This window comes from Mauremys reevesii, linkage group 4 (genome assembly GCF_016161935.1).
Source record: "Mauremys reevesii isolate NIE-2019 linkage group 4, ASM1616193v1, whole genome shotgun sequence".
Lineage (NCBI taxonomy): Eukaryota > Metazoa > Chordata > Testudines > Geoemydidae > Mauremys > Mauremys reevesii.
Window position 1 is genome coordinate 72,044,168 of NC_052626.1, and position 25,995 is coordinate 72,070,162.

The window sequence follows — 25,995 nt, forward strand, 5'->3', positions numbered from 1 at the left end:
CTTTTCTGCCTGGCCAAAAGCACCACTATGCCTCACTGCCACTACTGATATCCCATAAATTCCATTGCTGAAGGTCTGGCAGTTTGTTGAGTCCGCAGCTGTCAGTTTCCCCATGATTCAGGGCCTAGATCTGAGTTCTGTTTCACATTCTAGGATTTTCTAATCCAGGGAAGCCTAATAGTGGGCAAGACTTAAAAACAGTATTTAGTCCAGCAGAAACTGACAGACTTGCTGAGCCCCTGCAACAGATTTTGCTGGAGACCACCAAAAGACAGGAAACTTGCTAAGAGTTTGGGGATGGAGGGGGGGGGGGCGTGACGGACAGCAGCAAAGGGTGTGTGCTACTTATTCCAGGGAGATTTATACCTTAGCAAAAGTTTTCTTTTTTGAGTTTTGTTCATACTTATTTCTACCCCAATTCTCCTGGATTTAATTTTTCAAAAAGTAAATAAATCATGTTCTGTTCATCCTAACACACACAAGCAAAAAAGGTGAGGTGGAAAATATCGTGCCATAATTATATAAATCATGCAGCCCTTCACCTTTCTCTCATACTCAGCTGAAAGATTGGCTCTCCTTATGAATACAGTGCAATAAGCAAAATCAAAACATCAAGATTTTTTTCAGAGAAGAAAGGAGAGCACCTGCCCCACCCACCCTGGAGAGAAAGCTTCCCTAATTAAACGTTTCATTAGTGTACAAGAATAAAGGGTTTAGATGTTATAGCTCACAGGTGGTTTCTTGTTCAAATGTCTGAGATTTTATGTCATGCTCAGTTCCCCATTGACGGAGACTTAAATCAATTTGTTCCACAAATAAGTTCAGAAGAACACAGACTACATATGTCAAAGTCAGAAAACTTTTTATCGTGCTAATTAGGGATTCCCCTCTGCCTGAGCAGAATCTGTTTTTCAAAAATTATTTACACTAAGTACATTTTAGTTGACTGCTCTAGTCTGTTCAAGTTCTTCTACTACTCTCATCAACATGGTATCTGACTGAATGCCTTCTGATTCCTAAGCAAACTTATTTCCTTAATTCTCTTTACTTTCACCTCACTTTCCACAGCCTTCAGGGTGAAACCACTCAAATGCATTGGAAACTCCAGTGATTCCCCTCATGCCCACACTTTGCCACATTAGTGAATGAAATGCAGAAGTCAGAGCTACGGATATGTACGGCTGATAGAATATCTCCTTGACTGGATTGCACTTGGGAAGTAGGCTACAGATTTAAAAAAGGGATTTCAGGTAAGCACCAATTTCCTATTGAGCACCTTTAACACCAACACCTAAAGTACAATTTTGTAGCAGGTGACTGTTCCTGAAAAATCTCATGGCCTACCAAGGAGGGGAATATAGTATCTTCATGTTGCAGAAAGTGGCTCCCCCCACCCCAAATTCCTTTCCTAATTTCAACCTCAGGGGAGAGTCTCTGCAGAGAATCTTGGAACAGCAGAAAACACAACAACTTCATTCTGTATGACACCTTCCATACAAACTACACAAAAAGGATCTGCAGACTAAAATAATGCCATACACCAGACAGCAATAATATAGATTACAAAAGCAGGGGTGTAAGAGGGTAACGAATAAAATAAAGTGTTATGTCATAGGGGCAACAGCAAGGGAGAGAGGAACTAAGAGCCATCAGCATGGGGAAAAATAGATTTTAAGACAATATATGAAGAGAGATAATGATAATACTCTCCTCGGCACTGACAAAGACCTCAAAAGCAGTTTAGGTGCCAAAAGATGTCTTGAAAAGGAATAAGACTTTACAAGGGGTCCCATCCTCTTACAACTCTTTTCAAAAGGGCAAGTATAGTGAAGGAAGAGAACAGCTTTCATCTTTCTTCTCCTCCTCCACATCTGTTGACATGGCTGCTGCTGCAGGAATAAGTCTGGGACAGGGATCGGAAACCTTTGGCACGCGGCACACCAGGTTAAGTCCCCTGGCAGGCCGGGCCAGTTTGTTTACTTGACGTGTCCGCAGGTTCGGCCAATCGCAGGTCCCACTGGCTGCGGTTTGCCGCTCCAGGCCAATGGGGGCTGCAGGAAGAAACGCAACCCGAGGGATGTGCTGGCCGCTGCTTCCTGCAGCCCCCATTGGCCAAGAGTGGCAAACCGTGGCCAGTGGGAGCCACAATCGGCCGAACCTGTGGACATGGCAGGTAAACAAACCGGCCTAGCCCGCCAGGGGCTTACCCTGGCGGTCTGCGTGCCAAAGGTTGCCAATCCCTGGTCTGGGCCATCCAAAAAGCATGTTGGAGTTCCATACTAATTAATGCAGCTAATTTTTCAAATAACCTCCACTGGATGGTTTCGTACATTCAACTAGTGTGCAAATTACCCATAATGCCTTCCTACAAGTGTGGGGAGACATCTGCTGAGAATATTCAGTGAGACATGGAGCTTTCAGATTCATGGTACAGATTACACAACCCAGAATGCATTTTATTCCAAGGAACTTCCCCACATTTTGGATATACTAACTCTCCAGACCACAACACAGTAATGTAATGCTGTGTCTCAGGCATCTTTAACTGAAAAATTAATTCTAATGGGTTTGAATATGAATGTTGTCAGAGGGACTGAAAATTGGCCAAAAGACCACAAAACAAAGGGTAATAAACAGCCATTGACTGATGGGGAAGTGCCTAGTGGACTATCACCACAGTAATCAATGTCTTATTTAACAGTTTCAGTATAACTAGAAGAAGAAGTAAAGAGCACACTAATAAAATGAACATGATACTAAATTGGGAAAATTGTGAATATCTGTAAGGATAGAGACCTATAAAAAAAACAGAGTTTAGAAACAGGGAGAAAAATAAAGAAGACTTTTGGAAGAATGCAGCTCCTAATACAGCTGGAGAAAAATAGTTCAATACAAAGATATTCAATGGGAGGAAGAAACTTAGGAAGCAAGAAGAGTGACACAGCTAGGAATGAGAACAGATAGCAAATTATACCTGAGTTTACAATAAGATATGGCTGCAAAGAGAGGAGGAATTTAATTTTTGGGGATGCATATGCAAAGGGATCAGATCAGATTATGGAGCAGGACCCTTCTGAGACACTGTTCAATTCTGTGCACTACATAACCATAAAAGCAATTATAAACTGCAGTTTGGACAATGACCAATTCACCACCTCCAGACTAGATCACTGTAACACTCTACACAGATGCAATGCAGAAGCTCTTTGTTTCGATCTTCAAAAGCCATCGATGAGTCAAAACCGAGCTACATCAATGGCCACATTTCAATCCATGCTCCACCAGGACAGCTGTACTTCTCTGGGACAATGCAGCTCACAGAGTGCGTGAGAGATGGAGATCAAGTATTCTCAGTTGAGGGGGTCTGGCTGTGGAATGAGCTTCCAAAGGAGATTATACTAAATCCAGAGTCTGACTACCTTTAGGGCATGTGGTAAAACCCTGCCTTTTGAAAAAGCTTTCCCACAATACCTAGAATATTAAAAACAAATTATAAATATAAAGCTTAAATAGATCTTCCCGTAATCAGAGAAGGGGGAGAGCAGAAGATGCCATGATATCCACTAGGGTCCTCACTATATAGCACTAATATAGCTAGGAAGTGCCTAGAGGCTATAATGATGGGTGTTATAGAAAACTAATTGATTAGACAAATTAGATACACAGTTCAAAGAAAGGCAATACAAATTATCATGGATGGGAGGGACCGAATTCAGGAATCACAAAAAGATAAATATGCATAGCCTGACTAAGCAACAAATATAGGTGATACAATAACACTACATGTCTTTGAAGGTGTGAACAGAGAGAGAGAGAAGAATTTAGTTTAGTATACAAAGATATAACTTGGGGTAATGGCATGAAAATAAAGAAAATGTTGGCTGAACTGCAAGAAAATCTTGACAGTGAACTGTATTTGGCTGTGAAAGTCTTCCCAGGAGACTGAGAATTGAAATGGTTCAATTTCTAACTTCCTCTGAATCATACAGACCTGGTGCTGCCCTAGTTTTTGTTAATATTCTAATCTTCTTGAGGTTCTTTGTAATCAAGAATGGTCCACACGCCACACACAGCCCTTCTCCATAGGTCAGTCCATATAACAAGCTCATTATAGAGGTGATATGCTTGGTCTATGGAGGAGAACAAAGCACCCGCCATGACAGCAATTTCAACGGCAGTTAGGCTTTTGCCTTCCCAGCTAGAAGTAAGGAAGCATGAGGTGGGGATGATACAAAATGTGAAATCTGAAAAAATTTAAAAGGGGATATAAAATGATGATTCCTAAAATAAAGAGATGGGCAAAAGCCCACACCGCACTTGTGCATGCACATGCACATGTGTGAAAAGATGGGGGAGGGGAAGAGGACAGAAAGGTAGGGGGGAAGTTACCAAAAACGGAAATCTTTTTCCTCATGCTTGCAGCAGTTTCCTGTTTCAGTGTCTGCAAGCGTCTAAAGTAACCAATTTCTCCTCCTGTCTGGAATGATAGCATCCTACATCTGGTCTTGAATAGCTATCTACAGGGTATCAGGCAATTTCTATCTTCACTGGAGGCAATTTCACATTGCAGTGACAGCAGCTGCTGAAAAGCATCATAAATGGGAGCTCTGGAAGGACAGTTTGGCTCTGCACCTTTCCATGTGTGTGTCCTGATGGCCTTGACTGGGCCTGCCTCCTCCACACATGCCAGGCCTGAAGCAGATTCCTCAGAACAAAATGCTTTAATTGGCTGGAGAGCATTTGAAGGAAAAAAAACTTTAATTAAAACCAGAGAGTCACCAAAATGTGAGAGTCATGGCAGTTGGGAGAGGCACGTGCTGACCTTATGAAATTTCACAGCAGAGCTCTGCAAGGGTTGTTTATACTGAGAAAGCACAGTTTTAATTAAACAGGCCTAGAGAATAAAAACCTAAGGAGTAGATTACCTAGATTCCAAAAGCTCAATTTAAGTATATGCAGAGGAAACACAAGACTCCTGGTTATTCTATCTTCCTTAATACACTGTTAATACATAGTTTCTGTGTACAGTACTCAGCATTTGAGCCAGACACCCGCCATGGGAGATGCCGTATGTATTAAACTGGCTATTTAATGGAGCTATATTGACCCCAGTACAATAATAACCAAATCTGTTTAGTAAGCGCTTAAAGGGAAGGAGGAGCACCTAACAAGGCATACTTGACACTCTTGATACTGTTGCTAGATCACATACTGAAATAAACCCTGTCATATTTCCTTTAATGTGTGGAATTCCAGATTTATGCACACTTACATTTATAACTGCACCTCAGCTAATTTTTTAAAGATAGTTGGAAGTCCCATACAAAAAAACCCACACCCAGTACATCACTGTCAAACAAAACCCCTTTTTGTTCAGGATTTAGCAGTCAAAACCTCTTCAGATGGTAAAAGATGACCTGTTGCTAGCCACTCTTTCATAAGACTTTAAGAAACGTGGCCCACCCAAAAGTCACCAATTCCAGAGCAAAAGGAGGTATGAAGGCAATATAACCCATAACTGGCTGTCAGTAATGCTTTTCGTGATGACACTGAATAACACAAAGTAAAAGCAGCTGCTTGAGTCTAACCAACTACACTTCTGCACATAACCTAACAAGTCAACAGGCAGTAAAATCAAGAGGATAGGAAACTCCGTGAGGAGGTGGTATCTGAAGCATTCTCCCAAGAGAAATCTTCTTATTGCACCTATTTCCTGACAATAAATACACAAAGTGTACAAAAGGTTCACTTAAGTCCCAGTATAAATTACTCCTAATCAGTGGGAGACTTCTCCCTCGCTGGAGCTACATATAGCTTTCTGAATGCATGGCTATTTGTGTCTGCTGGCTGAGCCAGAAAAGCTCAGAGTGAGGCACATGAATGCTCCAAGTGACGGCATGTTTATTGCAAGACTGACAGACAAACAGCAAATACCACTTGGAATTTTTTCTTTATACAGTGGGAGCTGCAGGCAGGCTGGTTAAACTGTTGATTCAGTCCTTTGCTGAGCTTCTAAAATCTCAGTGGAAACCTCACTTCCTGTACAGGGATAGCTACTGCTCTGAAATCCCTACAAAATCTTTTTCTGATCTCAAATTTGCATTTGCATAAACTTAGGAACTACATTATCCCTACATCTATAACCTTCATTCTTCTTTGTCTCACTTTTCCATGGTGTATGTTATATATATTTTCTCATTTGTTTGTCAAGTCCATTACTGGCAGAGAAGGGAGCACCTACTACATTTGTGGGTGCTACAAAATTATAACCACTTACCCCCAAGATAGAAATTCAAAGGCTGAATGGAATGTAAAATTGAGAGCAATGATTGTCAGAAAAGTATTCACTTCCAAACAATATCTAGACAACCGCATCGGGAACACAGAGGAAATAGGGAACGCAGTCCTGACTTACGAAAGGCTGAGAATAGCTTGGAAGTCCTATGCTGAGAGAGACCTAGGACAAGGCACTGAACCACAGAGTAGAGCCCTGCCTCAGTAGAAACCAAGGAGAGGAAACTAAACCAAAAGAATGGAATCCCAGTTTAGATGAAAAAAGGACACATCCTTTTCTAATTCTGTATGTGGAATTATTGCTCAAATGAACAGGAGTTCCATGCAAAAAATCTACAAGCAATTATACTTTGACCCACTCATTACAAAAGCATCAAGCCTGCACAGACAGAACCTCCCTCTGGTCTCCACCGAGTTTCCTGTCTGATTTGTGTTGTCTGTCCTTGGGGCAGGGATGTCTTTCTAAAACTTGTACAGCTACGAACCCATGTGCTATGGCGATGCAGACTATATAAATAGCGCCTGGATCTCAACAGTTTAAACTGTTTAAAAAATAGAAAAACTCTTCTTTAAAATGTAGTTTTCGTAAGGAAGACTGTTTAAAAACTATGAATTATCTAAAAAGCCCAGATCAGAAACACCACATTACTGATCACTTTAGCCATTGTACTTAAGGAACCCCTGAGTCAAAGCATCTTTTGCTCTGGGCATCACTTAAATTTCTCAGCTCTAGGTACTTGTGCCCTTTGTAGATGTTTTGTGCATTAAGTCATTGAAGGTCTTGTTTCTGGCCACTGTAATTTGCTGTGCATTTTCAATACACCTTGAGTTCCTCCTACATTCACGAAAAAGAAAAAAAATCCAGCCCCAGACTATCTGAGTGTGAAGACAGCCAGTCCTTCATGCCCCACTGTGGTGTTTGCATGAGTTGGCAGTTTCTGATCGGTAGTTTGGACCTGGAGGAGAATCAACTGGGTGATGTTCTGAACTCTCCTGTGAAATATTCATAGTGGATGCTATTTCACTGCAGATGCATAGAATGGAAATTAAAGTAAGCCGCCTAGAGAACATTGCCAGGGGCTGTGACGTATTTTGGATTGCCTCTTTAAGGACAAGAAGTTTCTAGTAAATAGGATGGAGATGCTTGAAAACAGAGTGTTTACCTTCTATCTAGGAAAAATAGTATAAGAGTTTGAAGAACTTTTTTTTGTAAGTGGCTAGATGAATTATTGACAGCGCATATTCCAACATTCTGTATTTCCCCTCTCTGCTTCTAACAAACCCCTGTCTGTACAAGGGTACATAAAGTGCACTAATAATTTGGAACTCTCTCAATCAAGAAAAAAAAGAGTTCTTGAATTCTTTGAGGGACACAACCAAAGGGTACTAATGGGCACCTGAGCCTATGCCACACATCTACTCTTGAAGCACCACAGGATTTTATTCTCTTCCCTGATCTATTCAATATTTACATGCAGCTGCTAGGAGTAAAAGTGAGACTTCATGAGCTTGAATGACAACATTATTAGGTAACACTACTCTGATAGAGGTGGTATTGTAGGTTATAAAGAACAAACAGTATTTCCAGTGTCTGGTGGAGATAAGCTTGTGGATATGGAACAGTTGGTATAAGTTAAACTCCAACATGCCACTATGGTGGTGTTCTCATTAGTGGAGGATATGTCCATTATACATGAAGGGAGTCTGCAATTTAGGGTGGCTTTAATAATGCACACTGACACTAGGCTCTCACAGATAATGATTTTGGAACGCTTACCTCCATTTTTACCCACTGCTCGGAAGCATCTCCAGAAGGTCCGTAGGAAGGATGCCCTGTTGTGGGGTGTGGCTTGGATGAAGCTGAACTCTCGGAACAAAATGTGAGTTCCTTGACGCACACTGTTAAAACTGCAGAGATAAAGTCAAAATGAGAGTTAGATGTAGTATTAGGAAACTGAACTCAATATGTAAGCCTGGGGCCAGCTGTTATAAACAACAAGGAAACCACAGGCAAAGTTACATTTTGGGAAACAAATTTCTAAACCATATCACAGTTCACATCCATCAGTTTTCTAGACAGAAGTCTAGTTGCATGAACTGGATCTCAAAATCTCAATTTTGTGATTCAAGGGCTCTTGAAACTCAGATTAATTTATTCTAAAACATCCACAGATCCCAGGCACCCAAGAGTCACTGGAAGGTTTGAAAGACTGAATAATCTCTCTCTTTGCCAACTGGGAAATGAGTGACTCTTACAGTTGCTTGTCTGTTCAGAAAGTACATTTCCCTCTAGCTCATTTTGAATTGCACTTCCTGTCCCATCACAATTCTTCCTGCAGCCACTCAAGATGCAACTTAATTAGTGATTTTTAGATTTTTATTTCCAGGTTACTGGAATTTGCACATATTGTGGATATGGAATCTATTTCAGTTTTGGATGTGATGTAAGTGGCAATTCACGGAGTGACATTGACACTAGCACTACGGAGGGAGCATTATTATATTCCACCTTTCAAGCCAAATATAAGCCTTTACATGACAAGTAGTCAGTTTTTCCTGAAGATTCTCATATTCAGGTGCAAGACTCCAACATTTATGTTGTAAACACCATAGGACATCTATTGGCTTAATTAACTATTTTCATTTGATTTTCTCCCCCTTTTTTCCTTTTAGATTTTTAAGAAACATTTTTATTGACCCCAGGTTTTGAGACAGTTTGGAAATACCCTTTTAAGATGCAGTAAAGATCAACATGTGAAGGAAATAGAAACAAGAATACAAACAACATTAAAACCAAAGTCACAATGATATGGTCTCCTCTAACGAAAATTGAGTCATCCATGCATCTTGCTGTGCTTCTTAGAAGCAGGGCAAAGATTTCATACATTCCAGAGAGATCATTAAGGGATTCCCCTAGGAGAGCAGCTTAGTTCATCTCCTGTAGGAGAGTTAATGAAAAGATTCAAAGTTTATTCTTGATCACAGCACAGCTTCTCCACAGGTAACTTCTCCACAAGAGCCAAAATCCACTGGTCAGCAGGGAGCCTCTTAGTTATTTAGCTATTTTAAAAAACATATCCTGCATTATAACTTAATATTCAAATCACTTGATTACAGATAAAATTCCCTTCAGAGGATAGGAAAGGTCTTTTTTGTGACAGAAAGGCAGTCAGTCAACCAGACATTCAGAGCTCTTTTGCAGAACAGCAGTAGCATGTACTTTTAAAAAATTTAAAATAAGAATTACATTCCTGCCGTAGGAGTAGGAAGTCTCTGTTTGGGTATAGAGTAGGCTTTTACTACTATGATCTTCAGGTTAAAGTTCATTAGATTTCTTTAGATTTCCTACTTTATTGGTATAATTTTAATTAACTATAGCAATACATCAAGTGACAAAGCCATCAGGAGATTTCTGAGCGCAAGAATTAGAAGCCCTATAAATGGAAATATATAGGCACATAAGCGGTCCAATATGACTTTTTCATTAGTTACCTTGAACTTTAGCAGTGTTGACAAATCTCAATTTTATTGCAAGTCTCATAATATTTGGTCTCTCTCTTAAATGCTTTAATTCCTGGAGGCATAGGAATACATGGGAATCTTAGATGTCCTTAAAATAATAAATTAGTTCTCATCCTCGTGGTTGCAAGAAAAACCTTGAAAATGTGACTCAAGCGTACTTCAAAGACTCATAAACCAGAAGGCAAATAAGAGGAACTCAAATAACCAGCTTTTGATTTTGGGGGCCTGACTCATGATTTTTGAATTCTTAATGTTTCCAGTACTGTTTCTGCAAACTCTACAGGCCTAACTATTATTACATATTTATTGAGCACTGCCAGTGTGCTCAGTGCTGTACAAATCAGATGAAGACATGGTCACTGCTCCAAGGAGCTTATATGCACAACAGGACCCCCCCAAAAAGAGACAATGCATCAGGGGTCTGATTCACTGATTTCACCAGACTTTGGTTCATGCTTTAGATCAGCGTTTCTCAAATGCGGGCACCATGGCCATATGTGGCCACCAGGGGGTTTTCTTGAGGCCACAGCCTCCTGAACAGTGACTCAAGTGGGGGCGTAAAACAGTACCTCTCCCCCAGGGCCACCAGAAGGGGCTGGGCCCTCTCCCCCTCTGGAGCCACAAACACAAGATGAGCAAGCAGCCAGTGAGTTCCCCACCTTCCCGGGGGTGGTGAGGCCCAGGCTTCAGCTTAGGCAGGGGGCAGCAGGCTCTGATCATGGGACTTTGGGCTCTGGCCCTGGACCCCAACCACACCGCGGCGGGAGCGCTGGCTCTGGGCTCACACCCATTGGCCCTGGACCCTGCAGCCTCCTCTGGCCCCGGGCTCTGGCCGTGCGGTGGCAGGCTCTGGTTCTGGACCCTGGGCTCACCGCCTGCCCCTGCTGTTTCCTTACCCACCTCTACATCGAGTGCTTAATTTGTCCCCTGGCTTGCCAGGGCTGAGTAAGTCTGCTATGAAAATTGATATTTGTACGGTTGTTAATATCACTTTTCACAGCCTCCCAGCTATCTAGGAAGTCTGCTATGAAAAATGATATTAACAAACATACAAATATTACTTTTCGCAGCAGCAACTTACTAGCTAGCAAGTCTTTAAAAAAAGGCAGCCAAACACAAAAAAAACAACAACAAAAAGACAAAAATGAGCAAAGCACCTTATTTGTGTTATATTATGTTTAAGACTAGTAAAGAATAGAGAACTGTACATTATTTTTATTATTGAGTATGCAAAAACCTCAACATAAATTAATAATGATTTGGACATGTATATGTGCATATTTGTTTGTTTTTCCTGAAGTATTTTAAGAAAAATTGTCATAGCAGCCACCAGCAAGAGTTGGTGGCTGCACTCTGAGGCCACCAAAAAATCTGTGAGAATCCCTGCTTTGGATGACTAAAGATAGATTAACAAAGTGTTGCAACTCTGTTTTGATTTTAAATAACTATAAATAAATAAATACTTTGCCATCTGCGGATCTCAACATACTTTACAAATGTTAATGAAATAATTGAAATTCTTATTGTGTTAGTCCCCAGCTGCCTCAGCCAAGCCAAGCCCCATTGTGCTAGGCACTGTAAAAACATGGTAAATAGCATTCCCTTTCCCAAAAATTTACAATTCAAAAGAAAAAAAAGAAAAAAGATATAACAGGTGAATGAATCCAGTACAGCTGAGACAAGGTTGGGGGCATTAAGGCCAAAGGGTTTACAGTAGAGTATAATACAATTAGCACTTGGACAAGAGTTTTAACAGCATAGGCAGAGACACTGTGAAAGAAGGAGCAGCAAGTTTTAGACAGCCTGGAGATGAGAGTCAAAAGAGCAGACCATGTCAAAGACAAAGCTGAGGTTAAGTACTTTGAGTAGGGCCATACCAAATTCATGGCCATGAAAAACGCGTCATGGACCATGAAATCTGGTCTTTTTTTGTGCTTTTAATCTTATACTATACAGATCTCATGGGGGAGACCAGCATTTCTCAAATTGGGGGTCCTGACCCAAAAGGGAGTTGCGGGGGGGTTCACAAGGTTATTTTAAGGGGGCCTCAGTATTGCCACCCTTACTTCTGCGCTGCCTACAGAGCTGGGCAGCCGGAGAGTGGTGCAGTTAGCAAGTCGGGTGCCCAGCCTGAAGGCAGCAACCCACCAGCAGCAGCACAGAAGTAAGGGCGGCAATACCATACCACACCATCCTTCCTTCTGAACTGGTGTGGCAGTGGCTCTGCCTTCAGAGCTGGGCTCCCAGCTAGCAACCACCACTCTCAAGCTGCCCAGCTCTGAAGGCAGCACCGCCACCAACAGCAGTGCAGAAGTAAGGGCAGTAGTACCACAACCGCCCCACAATAACCTTGTGACCCGCCCCCACCCCAACTCCTTTTTGGGTCAGGTCCCCTACAATTACAACACTGTGAAATTTCAGATTTAAATAGCTAAAATCATGAAATTTACTATTTTTAAAATCCTATGACTGTAAAATTTACCAAAATGGACCATGAATTTGGTAGGGCCCCAGCTTGGAGTATCAGGGTGGTGATGGTCATTTCACAGACAATAATATTTAGGCTCAAAAAGAGGGGAAGTAACTTGCTGAAAGTCACAGAGGATGCCAGTGACAGAGCTGGGAACAGAACCCAGATCTTTCAACCCCAAACCATAGCTGTAAAGTCCTTCTTCCTTTCCCAGTGCTTTGTTGCTGAATTAGGGTGGCAGCCTGCATGGAAGACGACCCAGGCATGAATTTAATTAAGGAATTGAATGAAGAGGAGGTGGATAGAAGGGAAGGAGAGAAAAGAAGCTTCAAGGCACAAGAGGCAATATGTGAGAAGGATAATGCAATACTCAGAATAGAGGTTTAGGTAGAGTGAGATGCAGGAGAAATAAGAAATGAAATGAGATGCAGCCAAGAGCATACATTTGTAAAGCCTTGAAAAAATCAGGTTGAGAAGCTTGAACTTGATGTGGAAAAGAAGGCCTCGCTGCAAGTTGAGACAACTAGAAGCCGAACAGCACACCGTGGTGCCACTGGAGAACAGGCAAAGGCCTGGCGGCATGTCCTGGCATAACTGGAAAGGAATGCAAAGACTCAGGCATGAATTGAGTGACTCTAATTTTATGGTAGTACACCGGATTATTATTACTCCTCAGTCCCAGTAAGTCAGCTCACGAGTCACCAGTGTTCTCAGCACAGGATGGATCTGAAGTCAGCAGGTAGAAAAGCATAATACCTATGTAAGCAACAACATATGACAAGCCATGGGTGAGCATGTCAGAACATCAGGACACCTAGGTATTATATCTGTGCTACTCAACTGGCTGGCAGAGTATTTCAAAGGCACTAGGCTCCACTGTGTTTTCAAATTCCTTCATATTGGGTAAGGAAGATGGCAGTAAAGAAATAACCAGTTATTGATGCTGGTGCTGATAAGCCAGGACAGATAGGATGATTGTACATGTCTGTCAATAGGCCCCTTTCCCAGTCTGGTCTACACACACAGTCCACTAGTATGAGACCACATGCGTTCCCCTCCCTCAAAGAGTCTAGCTTTCTTAACCAAGACATCAACACATAGACACCATCTCTGTAGGTGCTCCAGGGCTGGAGCACCCACAGGGGAAAAAATAGTGGGTCCTTAGCACCCACCGGCAGCCCCACCGATCAGCTCCTCCCCTGTGCCTCCTGCCAGCTGCGATCAGCTGTTCAGCGACATGCAGGAGGCACTGGGAGAGGAAGGGGTGGAGCGGGGACAGGAAGATGTGGAGGGAAGGTGGGGCACAATCAGGGGAGGGGGTGGAATGGGGCAGGAAGAGGCAGGGCAAGGTGGGGTCTGGGGGGGAATGTGCAAAGCAGGAATCGAGCCCCCCTTGGTAACTCTACGTCAGCGCCTCTGCATCAACAGTAAGGTAACAAAGCTTAGCTCAAACTTTCTCCTCATGTTTAGCTGCTGCTAAGGTTCCTCCCTTACTGCGCAGCCCATACCCTAGAGCAGAGGTAGTCAATACTCAGACTGAAAGCCAAATCTAGACTGCCAGATGCTTTAGAATGGACCCTGGAATCTTATTTACTTATTTTTTATTATTATTTTCTTTGGACTCTGGACCTTGACTATACCTTGACCAATATATTTGGACCTTGACAAAAAATAATTGACTACTCCTGCCCTAGGAGTCTCCTCCATGGGCCAATCCCCGTCCCTTAGACCCAGGTAAGTGAGCAGTCAGAGCCCACTTGAGGGAATCAACACATCCTAGTAAACAAGGCTATTTCAAACCCAATCATTTTGTCCTCAAGCAGCCAGTAAGAAGAGGTTTTGGTTTACTGAAAAGCAGCAAAACAGAAAACACTATCTATTCCTTTAGCTATATGAAGTACTGCTTCTCACCTCTACTATGTGGTGTAGCCACCTTCATGTGTGCCCTGTGGAATTAAAAAGAATGGTGCTAACTCTATATTGGGGTGGGCAAACTTTTTGGCCCAAGGGCCACATCTGGGTATGGAAATTGTATGGCGGGCCATGAATGCTCAAGAAATTGGGGGTTGGGGTGTGGAAGGGGGTGAGAGATCCAGCTGGGGCTATGGGCTCTGGGTGGGGCCAGAAAAGAGGAGTTCAGGGTGCGGGAGGGAGCTCCAGGCTGGGGCAGGGGGTTGGAGTGCAGGGATGAGGGCTCTGGCTGGGGGTGCGGGCTCTGGGATGAGGGGTTCAGGGTGCAGGAGGGTGCTCCGGGCTGAGACCGAGGGGCTTGGAGGAAGGGAGGGGGATCAGGGGTGGGGCAAGGGGTTGGGGTACAGGAGGGGTGCAGGCTCTGAGGGGCACTTACCACAAGCAGTTCCCAGAAGCAGCAGCAGCAGCAGATCCCCTCTCCGGCTCCTATCTGGAGGCATAGCCAGGCGGCTCTGCGCACTGCCCCATCCGCAGGCGCCACCCTAGCAGCTCCCATTGGCCGTGGTTCCTGGAGCAGGGCAAGCCCCAGACCTTGCGCCCCAGTGGGAACTCAAGGGCTGGATTAAAACATCTGGAGGGCCAGATGCGGCCCCCAGGCCACAGTTTGCCCACCCCTGCTCTATATGCTTCAAAACCACTGATTTCAGACCTAGTAGGAAGCTCAAAGTTGCGTGGTTTTTAAAAAAATAATTAATTAATTAAAAAAACCTCAAGGGAGGCAGGCAAATTAGCACATTAACTAAAGTTACCATGGATGCGATTCCTGATTTGTCTAGTTGCACCAGAAATTAAACTACACCCCTCATTAGTTCACTCTAATATACTGTAAGCACTTGTGCTTCACGCCAAAGTTTTGTTAGGTAGATGGGTAATCCTTGCATTAGCAAAGCTGCCTTTCCCACCACTGCAATGAGTGAACTGGGGAGAGGAGAGAAAAATAAACCCCAGGAACTTGGCTGGCTCCAGAAGTTGTGAAAGGCCTTTGCAGGGAGGACTTCAGCAGAGATCTGTGCATTTTCACTCCTTGTCTTTAAATGCCCCACACAGCAGCCAAACTGCAGAAAGGAATCTCCTTAAGATGCCAGTATTGAGAATAATGCATCTTGCAGCGCACTCACTGTGCCTGTGGGATGGGCATGTGGATGTGCACAAGAGGAAGAAAGAGGGTTCAGGAGGACATGGTGATAACACAGCCAAAGCTCTCACAAAAGGCTGTGCTGGGAACTCCAGCACTCAGGTGCTGCTTTTCTGAACAGAAGCAGCTTTCAATGGGGCTTTGTCTTTTGTGTAATTACATTTCGGCATCCTGCCAGAGTTCAGAAACTTTCAAGCACTCTTTTCAAACCTTTGGACTTCTAAATAGATTGCAAAAGTCCCAGGATGCTATGGTAACATCCCAATAGAAACCCACCACACTGGTTACTCTCTCCCTGCTGGAAACAGGCAAAGCCAAAATGCACTAAGCAAAGAGAACCTCATGTCCTAGAGAAGGACAGAAGAGCTTGGCAGGTGGCCCCCCTTTGGTTACTAATGTAAAGCACTGAATTAATTCACAGGACCCCTCCCCTATCAAAAGAGAAGCATGGCAAATGGACTGTGGCTCCCTGACTCACAGAGCATTGCATTCATTTTCACCAAGAGCACAAAGCAAAGGCGGCAAGCTCTCTCTAAAGGGAAACTCCAGTGTAAGACGAAAGATTAATCACTACACCTAATTACCAAGCAGAGTAAATCATTAAAACAAAAGTAAGAGTCAAATAGAAAGAATCAAGCAGGAAGCTTCCATCTTGATGATGAAAAGTATGACAGAACTAGCTCTGCTAATAGAAAGCATTGGAATCTCAAGGTTTCAAAACTCAGGCATGTTCTGCCATTTAAAAAAAATGTGTGTATCTAGTTAATGACTGTTAACCATCCACACTTAGTGTTAAAATGACAGTGATTACCTTATGACATATCAGAAGCCTTCCAATTTGCAATGCTTTAGAATGGCAAAACTGGTCCTTTTCAGCCCTTGTTTGCATCACCCACCAGAGCTCCTGTGGAGAAGTATCATTAAGATGGCAGCGCCCATTGAGAGAGACAATATTCCTGTTCACTGATGAAGGTAGTGAAATAGTCCCTCTCTCTCACACACACACACACTATTCTTATTTAAGGCCTCAATTCTATAGCTGTTAAATCATTAGAAGTAAATATAATAGTAAGTAGCCAATCACTGGAATGTTCATTTAGTCACCTATACTGGAGAACAGAGGTGGCATATTCACAACCACTCAGTAAAAAACCACTGCATCAATTGCATTTTTTCCTTGAGCATCCCACATGACTTAAAGTCAATGAAGTCAGCCTCAGGAAAGAATGACATCTTCCTTTAATGCAGTTAACAATATATTTTGGGGAATTCCTCTGAAATGCAGCAATAATGTTAAGATATGTTGTTTTTGAAGACATGAAACAGTTACTGTGGATTTACTTCTGACAATTAGCTTTAACAAAGGAGAAATCCTTACTAAACTGTGGGTAGATGTGAGGTGAAAATTAACACATTGAATATTCAGCATGGTTGGACCACATAGCACTGCAACATCAGGCTTCCAAAGATCTTTCCTTGTCTCACCTACCCACAAGTTTATTTCATCTGAAAAGGGACATGGCTCAAAAAGTAAAAAAATCTTTTTCACGCTCACGATAGGGTTTGACTCTGCAGAGAGAACGTAGGTGGCATGGAGATGATCCCAAGTAATGTTTCAAGAGGAAATTAACCAGCCACACCTGTGACACAGCTCAGAGTAGGCAGTGAGCCAGCTTCCTGATGTTGCTTTTTAGCAGAGGGAGCCCTCCAAGCCAAGGTTATGGCTTCTAAAGAAGGGGAGGATTTTAAAAAAAGACCCCCTCCTCTTTGCCTTTCCTATACTAGGTCAGTAATTTAACACCCTGGGCTCTCAAATCAAAGCTTGCAATGACCTTGCTGTGTTGAATTATTAGCCCAGGGTATTATTTAAAAAAAAAGAAAAAAAAAGAAAAAAGAAGAAACCTCTAAAACAACAGAAGCCTTTTGATCAGAGCACCATACTGCAGCTAGCTGTAACTCAAGCTGGCCATTCTTATATAGCAGGAATTAATGACTCCCCACACCAGGCAAGACCCTATTAAAAAACAATAGCTGTTTGAAAAGGATAAGCAAGCCGATATGGATATAATAGGCCACATACGGGGGACCCTTTTTACTCTGAAATAAAGCTTCTTCTAAGAGTTATAAGCTGGGAAATCCAGTATTCAGGGAGATGGGAGGGGGGTATAATAGAAAAGGGTGAGTAGCCATGCAGAAATGTTTGAAGGTGCTTAAGAAAAAGGGAAAGGAGTTCAGAGATAAGCATCAATCATAACCTGATGATGCCACAGCACAACTGGTCGCTGAGCTCTGTGCCTTTATCCTCACACACAACTATTTCAAATTTAATGACAATATATATCTCCAGATCAGTGGCACCGCTATGGGCACCCGCATGGCCCCACAATATGCCAATATTTTTATGGCCGACCTGGAACAACGCTTCCTCAGCTCCTGTCCACTCACGCCCCTTCTCTACCTACGCTACATTGATGACATCTTCATCATCTGGACCCATGGGAAGGAGACTCTGGAAAAATTCCACCATGATTTCAACAGCTTCCACCCCTCCATCAACCTCAGCCTGGACCTATCTACACGGGAGGTCCACTTCCTAGACACCACGGTGCAAATAAGTGGTGGTCACATTAACACCACCCTATACTGAAAACCTTCCGACCGCTATGCCAACCTTCATGCCTCCAGCTTCCATCCCGGGCACACCACAAGATCCATTGTCTACAGCCAAGCACTGAGGTACAACCGTATCTGCTCTAACCCCGCAGACAGAGACCAACACCTAGAAAATCTCCACCAAGCATTCTCAAGACTACAGTACCCACACGAGGAAATAAGGAAACAGATCAACAGAGCCAGATGTGTACCCAGAAGCCTCCTACTGCAAGACAAACCCAAGAAAGAAACCAACAGGACTCCACTGGCCATCACATACAGTCCCCAGCTCAAACCCCTCCAACGCATCATCAGGGATCTACAACCCATCCTGGACAATGACCCCACACTTTCACAGGCCTTGGGTGGCAGGCCAGTCCTCGCCCACAGACAACCTGCCAACCTGAAGCATATTCTCACCAGCAACTGCACACCACACCATAGTAACTCTAGCTCAGGAACCAACCCATGCAACAAACCTCGATGCCAACTCTGCCCACATATCTACACCAGCGACACCATCACAGGACCTAACCAGATCAGCCACACCATCACCGGTTCATTCACCTGCACGTCCACCAATGTAATATATGCCATCATATGCCAGCAATGCCCCTCTGCTATGTATATCGGCCAAACTGGACAGTCTCTAAGGAAAAGGATAAATGGACACAAATCAGACATTAGGAATGGCAATATACAAAAACCTGTAGGAGAACACTTCAACCTCCCTGGCCACACAATAGCAGATTTTAAAGTGGCCATCCTACAGCAAAAAAAACTTTAGGACCAGACTTCAAAGAGAAACTGCTGAGCTCTAGTTCATCTGCAAATTTAACACCATCAGCTTAGGACTAAACAAAGACTGTGAATGGCTTGCCAACTACAGAACCAGTTTCTCCTCCCTTGGTTTTCACACCTCAGCTTAGGGTGACCAGATCACCCAGGTCAAATATTGGGACGCGGGGGGGCGGGGGCGGGCGGGGGCAGAGGGGGAAAAATGGCGGCAGAGCAAAAAAAAAAAATCCCCCACCCCCGATTCCTCCTCCCTCCGCAAGCGCTGGAGGGAGGCCCGGGAGACTCAGGGGAGCACGGGGCCGGGGTGAGTGTGAGTCCAGCCTGGCCCCGAGCAGGCAGGACTCAGGCGCGGTATCTGGAGGGAGAGTACGGGGTGGCCTGCGGGGCCAGGCAGCGGCTGTTCTCCCCACCTGGACAGCAGGACTCGGGAGCAGCCGCTGCTGCAGCTCCCACTGCCACGGGGGGAGGAAGCGGCCGCTGGCCAAGCTTGGCAGCTGCGGCTCTGGCGCCCACGAACCCCCCGAGCCCGGGCCTGCTGCGGGGACCCAGCGCGCACGCTGCGCATACCCAGCCCCTGGCCACTCGCGTCTGGGCTGGCTGCCCAGCTGCTGCAATCCTGCGGGCGGCCTCGGAGTGGGGGCAGCAGGCCCCAGCCCCCCGCATCCCGCTCAGGTCCTGCAGGGGAAAGAACGGGACTGGGCTGCCGATGCCTCCGCCACGGGATTGCACCAGCTGGGCAGCCAGCCCAGACGCGACTGGCCAGGGGCTGAGCGCAGTGTGCGCGCTGCCCCGCAGCAGGCCCGGGCTCGGGGGGTTCGGGCCCGGGCACCAAAGCCGCAGCCGCCGAGCGCCACGTGCTTGGCCACTTCCTCCCCCCGCAGCAGTGGGAGCTGCAGCAGCGGCTGCTCCCGAGTCCCCTGCCCAGGTGGGGAGAACAGCCGCCACCTAGCCCCACGGGCCGCCCCCCTACTCTCCCTCCAGGTACCGCGCCCGAGTCCCGCCTGCTCGGGGCCAGGCCAGACTCACACTCACCCCGGCCTCGCACTCCCCTGAGTCTCCTGGGCATGGCATGCTTGGAAAGAGGCGGGGATTTGGGGAGGGAGCCAATGGGGCAGTGAGGGGGCGGGGATGGGGGCGAGGATTTGGGGAAGGATCCAATGGGGGAAGGAGGGGGTGGAGTCGGGGCAGGGGAGGGCGCGAGCCCTTCGGGCTCCGGAGCCTTTGCTTGTTTGTCCAGTGTCCCGACCTAACATTGGTCGGGACGTGGGACAAACAAGCAAATATCGGGACAGTCCCGATAAAATCGGGACGTCTGGTCACCCTACCTCAGCTGCTGGAACAGGGCCTCATCCTCCCTGATTGATCTAACCTCGTTATCTCTAGCTTGCTTCTTGCTTGCTTATATATACACCTGCCCCTGGAAATTTCCACTGCTTGCATCCGAAGAAGTGGGTATTCACCCACGAAAGCTCATGCTGCAAAACGTCTGTTAGTCTATAAAGGTGCCACAGGATTCTTTGCTGCTTCTACAGAACCAGACTAACACGGCTACCCCTCTGATACTTGACATCAATCATTAATCACTAGTACTTTCAGACTGATACGGTGCAATTCCAGGTGGTAAGCTAGCGACACAGACCAGAAGGGACTGGCTGACAGGATTTTAAAAAGGTAAGTAGCAAAGGTTGGTAAATCACCCACTGGAGAGAGGGGGCCGTTTGAGTACTGGTGCAGACAGTTTATAGTGGTCACTGCAAGTTACTGCCCAACTTTCCCCACAATAACTTACACTCTCCTTACTCCTCCCCAGAAAGCACCAGGCTAATAAAAACTTGCCATTGTACTGCAAACACTGGAGGCTTCTAACCCTTACCTATCAGGTATCTGATGCTTTGTTGAATATACAGCTATGATCGGGCACATTGGAAAGAGACGACCCTTTCTACTTCAGCTGTACAGTGACTTTCACTGTGTGTGGATACTCTTGTGGTTGAGGCACAGGATTGAGAGTTGGGAGATCCAAGTCCTCACTGCACAACTTTCGACAAGTCATAACCTTTGTACCTCACTTTCTTCATCTATAAAATGAAGAGGAGACTTCCTGGCGTTGCAGGGAGTTAAGAGGATTTGTTTGCAATGTACTCAAACTATAATGGTGAACTCCATAAAAATGTCTATTAAAGAAAAATAAACATTACAGAATGGCTTTCTGCTTCCCTTCAGTCAGGTGACCCAGGGAGTGAACTCCTCCTCCCTGCATAGCATCTCCTGCTGTTCTGACCTAGCCTGTGAAATTCCCAGTGAGCCAAAAATAGTTCACCATCAGTAAAATCCCACCATGATGTTATTTCAAAATATAAAACTTTCAAAATTGAATGAATTAATCTTTGGTACTGAACACTGGATTTCCATCTAGAAAAGCCCAGGAAACCAAGTTCTCTCTTTTCTGCTTTTTGGCTATATCTTGGCAACAAAATGGTAGATTTCTTGGACTCTGGTGAACACATCTATTTTTTAGGGTGCATTAATTCATGAATCCCTTGTCTTGATGCACTTCAAATTTGGAAGAAAAATTCTACTCTAGCCCCAGACAGGGGAACACATAGGCCAATGCAGGAGCCATGAGGTATTCAACAACGGCCTCACACAGCTCTGGACAACAATCTTTTTTTATGGAGAGAAAGAAAAAAAACTGTCAATGTGTTCCACAATGTCTCCCTCCCAGAAAACAATAAAACATGTTCTAAAGAATCATGCAAAAGCCATCCTAAACACATGGTTAAAAAAAACCTGTATCAAATTACCTGTTTTTCCTACTTTTTCATATGTAATGCTGCAGATTTTAATATACCTTTGGTGGCTTAATGGCCAAGTCCTTCAGACCATACATACAGACAACTGCAGAGAATCCCCTCCATACAGCATGTGAGCCAGTGTGACCCAGGAACCTCTTGATGCCAACTGGCAGACAGCACAGGGATGCATACAGATTTACAGGGACCCCTGGATCAGTTTTATGCATAATAATTCATTAAAAGGTGGCATGTGAAGTCTACTGAGAGCCAGTGACACACTGGTCATCATAACCATTGTGAAATGTACGTAAGGGTAATATTTAAGGGAGTTATATGCCTCTACTGGAAATTACGTTTTCAGGGTCTGTGAGTTAAAGCAGGTCACCAGAAGGTGACAAAACATGTTCCTTTCACACAGGCAGGAGACACGTATCTGTTTGGTTATATGCAACTGAGTATTGTGTACTTCACAATGGATAACTATCTAAATGCTAAACTACTAGCTAATCAAGATTAAAAAATTAACAAGAGCCTGCAAAATCTCCAGGAAAGAACACAGCATGAAGGTGTCCAGTTTATGAGTAAAGAAAAATCAAATGAATGTGTTGATATATCAGGGGCTGCAAAGGGTCACCCTTGTATCTTTCACTTAGGAAGTAAGGTGTCAGTGAGCTTGCTTCATTAATGGAAGATCACAGTCAAGCTTGGCTGTAATATACTGGAACGATGTGGGGACAGTTTTTGATTTTATGACATAATGTCCTATTAGTTACATTTAGGTTCTAGTATGTGTGTTATGATTATATATGTAACCCATTTGTTTCCAGTATTCCTGCTTGTTATAATTTTTTTTTGGTTAAATAAACTTATACTTGCTATAGACAAATCCTAAGTGCTATGTGTTAAATGGAGCTATGTTCTATGCTATAACTGGTAACCCATACTATTTCTTTGGGAACAGAGGATATGTAGTTCTATGAGAGTCCAATGGATCGGGGGTTGATCTCCAGGGAGATTCTCAAAGGACTCAGAGGTTGGATTGTGCTTATTGCTACACTTCTGAGGAACAGCAGAGCCCATGTGGGCTGAGAGACAAATGCTTGTGCTGCCTGTGGCTGGTGATGTCAGGAAGCTGACCCCTGGCAGGCTCAGACAAGCCTCTCATGCTAAGGGCAGGTGGTAGTGATGTGTCCTACAAACCTAGGTATCCATGGGAATAGGCTTAGTCGGTAGGATCTACTCTCAAATCTGTTGGTTAGCTAAATGTCACATCCTGGATACTTTTATACCAGATACTGAGAGATTAACAAGGGAGAACGTTGGAAACAAAATGCAAAAGTTTACGGTTTATTATTTTCTGTTCATTCCAGATAAGGGAAACAGAACAAAAGGAGGCCAGAATGAGTAAACCAAAGACATAAACTAAACTTAACAGGCAGTATTTAGAAAGACTGTGTACAGCTGATAGCTTGAATGCTGCAGAAAGAAACAGGAATGGGATGAGATCTCAACTCATGGAACATAAACATCAAGATGATGTGAATGATCCATCCACAGAGCCTGAGACTGAAGGAAGTGCAGACTTATAGAACCAGCCCGGTACCTATTCCAGAAAGGCAGCCATAAAGCTCAGACCAGTCAAGTTAGAGATCCAAAGACTGCAGATACCAGCAAGGGCCAAAAGGCTGGAAATAGCAAATAAATAGGAGTGGGAGGCCCAAGAAACACAATGAGCATACAAAGGGAAGATTATTGCTTTACACACAGTAGTACAGATTGTGTGTCAAAGGCTGTAAAATATTCTCACCACATCTGGTTAAGGATGTGTATCTATTTACCTTTTTGCCATGTGGTTTTTCTACAGGGTGACAAGATGTCCCAGTTTTATAGGGACAGTCCCAATATTCAGGGCTTTGTTTTATATAGGCACCTACTACCCCGTCCCCCCCGCCTCCACGGTCTCAATTTTTCACACTTCCTATCTGCATAGAAAAATAGGATGACCATTCCATTAGTACAGAAGATGAGCAGAGATAAATGGCTTCTCAGAATGAGCTGCCAGCATGGAGGTATGCTACTGAGCAATGACCTCACTGTGGAATGTCTTTTTTCTTTTGCATTATGATGCGTTCCTCACTATACTTCAGTGGAGGGAAGACAACTGAGATAGCTACTGTTCACCATCTATGGCCCAAGAGCTCCTTCACTTATCCAACATCACAAATTGAAGGAAAGAAGAGCTTTACAGTCAGAATTGCAAGACAGAGAAAGAACCCTCCAATACACAGATCTTGAGGACCACTAGGATATTCACAAAGACAGTAATGAAACAAATATCCAATTTAAATCTAAAAAGAGAAGACAAGGCATTAGTCTATGAAATCTTTGACTGCACCCATCTCTGAAATAAGTCACTACAGAGAAGTGACCACGTTAACAGAATATGCATGATCTTGTATGGAGATGTTCAGTCTCAATGCTACTTGAGAAAGCATGACAAAGCAATAGAGAGAAGAATATATCGAAGTGTTTTTGTGCCAAAACACATCCCTGTTCGACACCACTGTAGATTTCAAAGCTGTCAGATTGATCACTATCATACTGGACTGTAGCGTTCATGCCATTACTGAAGGATCAAATCAGACTGAGGAAGACTTGGGGGCAACCGATTCTCTCTAGGAAGTGGAAAAGGACCTTCCTGATGACTAGGTCAAAACCTTTATCAGATCTATAAAGGCAATGTAGAGAAGTTTTCCTTATTCTTGACACTTTTCTTGAAGTTGACTAAGTGCAGAGACTATGTCGATCGTTGATCTACAAGCACAGAAGCAACACTGACTCTTTGGATATATGCAGTCAGCAAGAACTTGCAATCTCTTTTGAGAATGATCCATGCAAATGCCTTACCAGGAACATTAAGGACGGAGATTTCTCTGCAGCTGTTGCAAGCACTCTGATCGTCTCTGTTCTTGTGTGTTATGCTGTTGACATCCTCATGCCTTCTGGTACCCGTCCTTCCCTTCAGCAAGACATTACGCAGATGGTTAAGCACAACCTGTCCTCCTTTGTTTCAGTACTTTAGCTGGAATTCCATCTTTTCCTGTAGCCTTTCCCGGTGCTTGGGAAACAGGTGTCTTTTCAAGCTCATTTATAGATAGTTCTATATCAAGCTCTTCGACAGTCAGGAGCATTGGGACTCACATTTACCACTGTTTCTGAAGAAGTGCTTTCACATGAATAGAGTTTGCAATAGTGTTTCACACAACATTGCGTCTGTTTGCTTATTCAATGATGTCGTCCCCATTAAGTGACTTGAGTGGGACACTCTTCTTGACTGAAGGACGTATTTTTTTCTTGATTTCATCATACATACCTCTTAGATCTCCATTCTCAATGGATGTTTGAACCTTCTTGTACAGATTGAACCAGTATGATTGAGCACATTGACTTGATGTTTGTGACAATGCACTCTTAGCCAATCTGCAGTTACCACACATATCAGGAGAAGGGTTCATGTGTGGAGATATGCTGTGCATTTTGCTTCAACACCTGCAAGCATTTCTTCAGAGTATGCTGCAAACCAATCTATCTTGTACAGAGCTTTTACCAAGAGCTGAGGTTGACGTATGTAGATATTCAGTCTGTGCGTGTTCCATGATGCATCTGCATTCAGTGGGGAGAGATAAATCAATGACAGCTTTCCAGAGATTCATAATGAATTGGAGAGACCTTCCTTGGTCCTGTGTTGTTGCGGTCTGTGCTAATAAATTTTTGACTGCAGAACCTAACCAATGCTCATTGGGGTCTTGTTTGCTCTTTTCACACTGGAAAAAGGTGTAATGCATCTTGTGTGGGGAGCCTGTGTCAGCTAGTCTGGTTTCAGACAGAGAGCAGTCACATTGATATCAAGCTTCTCCAGCTCTCTGTCAATAATGGCAGACTTCCTAAGCCACTGAACTCCTCTAGAACATTTGTTATACCAGTGCATATTGTTCTCACATTCCAACAAGCAAGTTCAAAGAAGGCAACCATTGTACGCAAACTTTTGGCACATACACCTAGGCAGAAAAAAAAATGAGGTAGAGGCTTGTCTTAGGACCAGAACATCCCCTTCTGTGGTACTGATGAGGCCCAAAGGCTTGGAGTCCAAGACATCTGGAAACAGCACAGATGCAGGAAATGCTGGAGGGCAGAGCTGAGTTGCAGCAAATTTGGTTCAGGGTTTTCTTCCCCTGCCTTTGTTCAGCCAAGAACTAGCTGCAAGGTAACAGCACCAGATAGAGTTTCTCCTTTGTGGATATTGCTTTTCTTTCCAAAAGGTATCTGGCATATCCCCCACCACTCAGCAGGTATAGTCA

General features: G+C 44.1%; 1 protein-coding gene across 5 annotated transcripts in view; it reads right to left on the minus strand.

Moving 5' to 3' along the window:
- The window catches only part of C4H11orf49 (chromosome 4 C11orf49 homolog), a 150,499-nt gene that overhangs the window by 91,534 nt on the left and 32,970 nt on the right, over positions 1-25,995 (minus strand). For all 5 annotated transcript variants that reach the window (XM_039536700.1, XM_039536699.1, XM_039536704.1 and 2 more), the window contains one exon: positions 8,072-8,202. In XM_039536700.1, the coding sequence (XP_039392634.1) occupies positions 8,072-8,202 (131 nt within the window). The remainder of the gene's footprint in view (positions 1-8,071; positions 8,203-25,995) is intronic.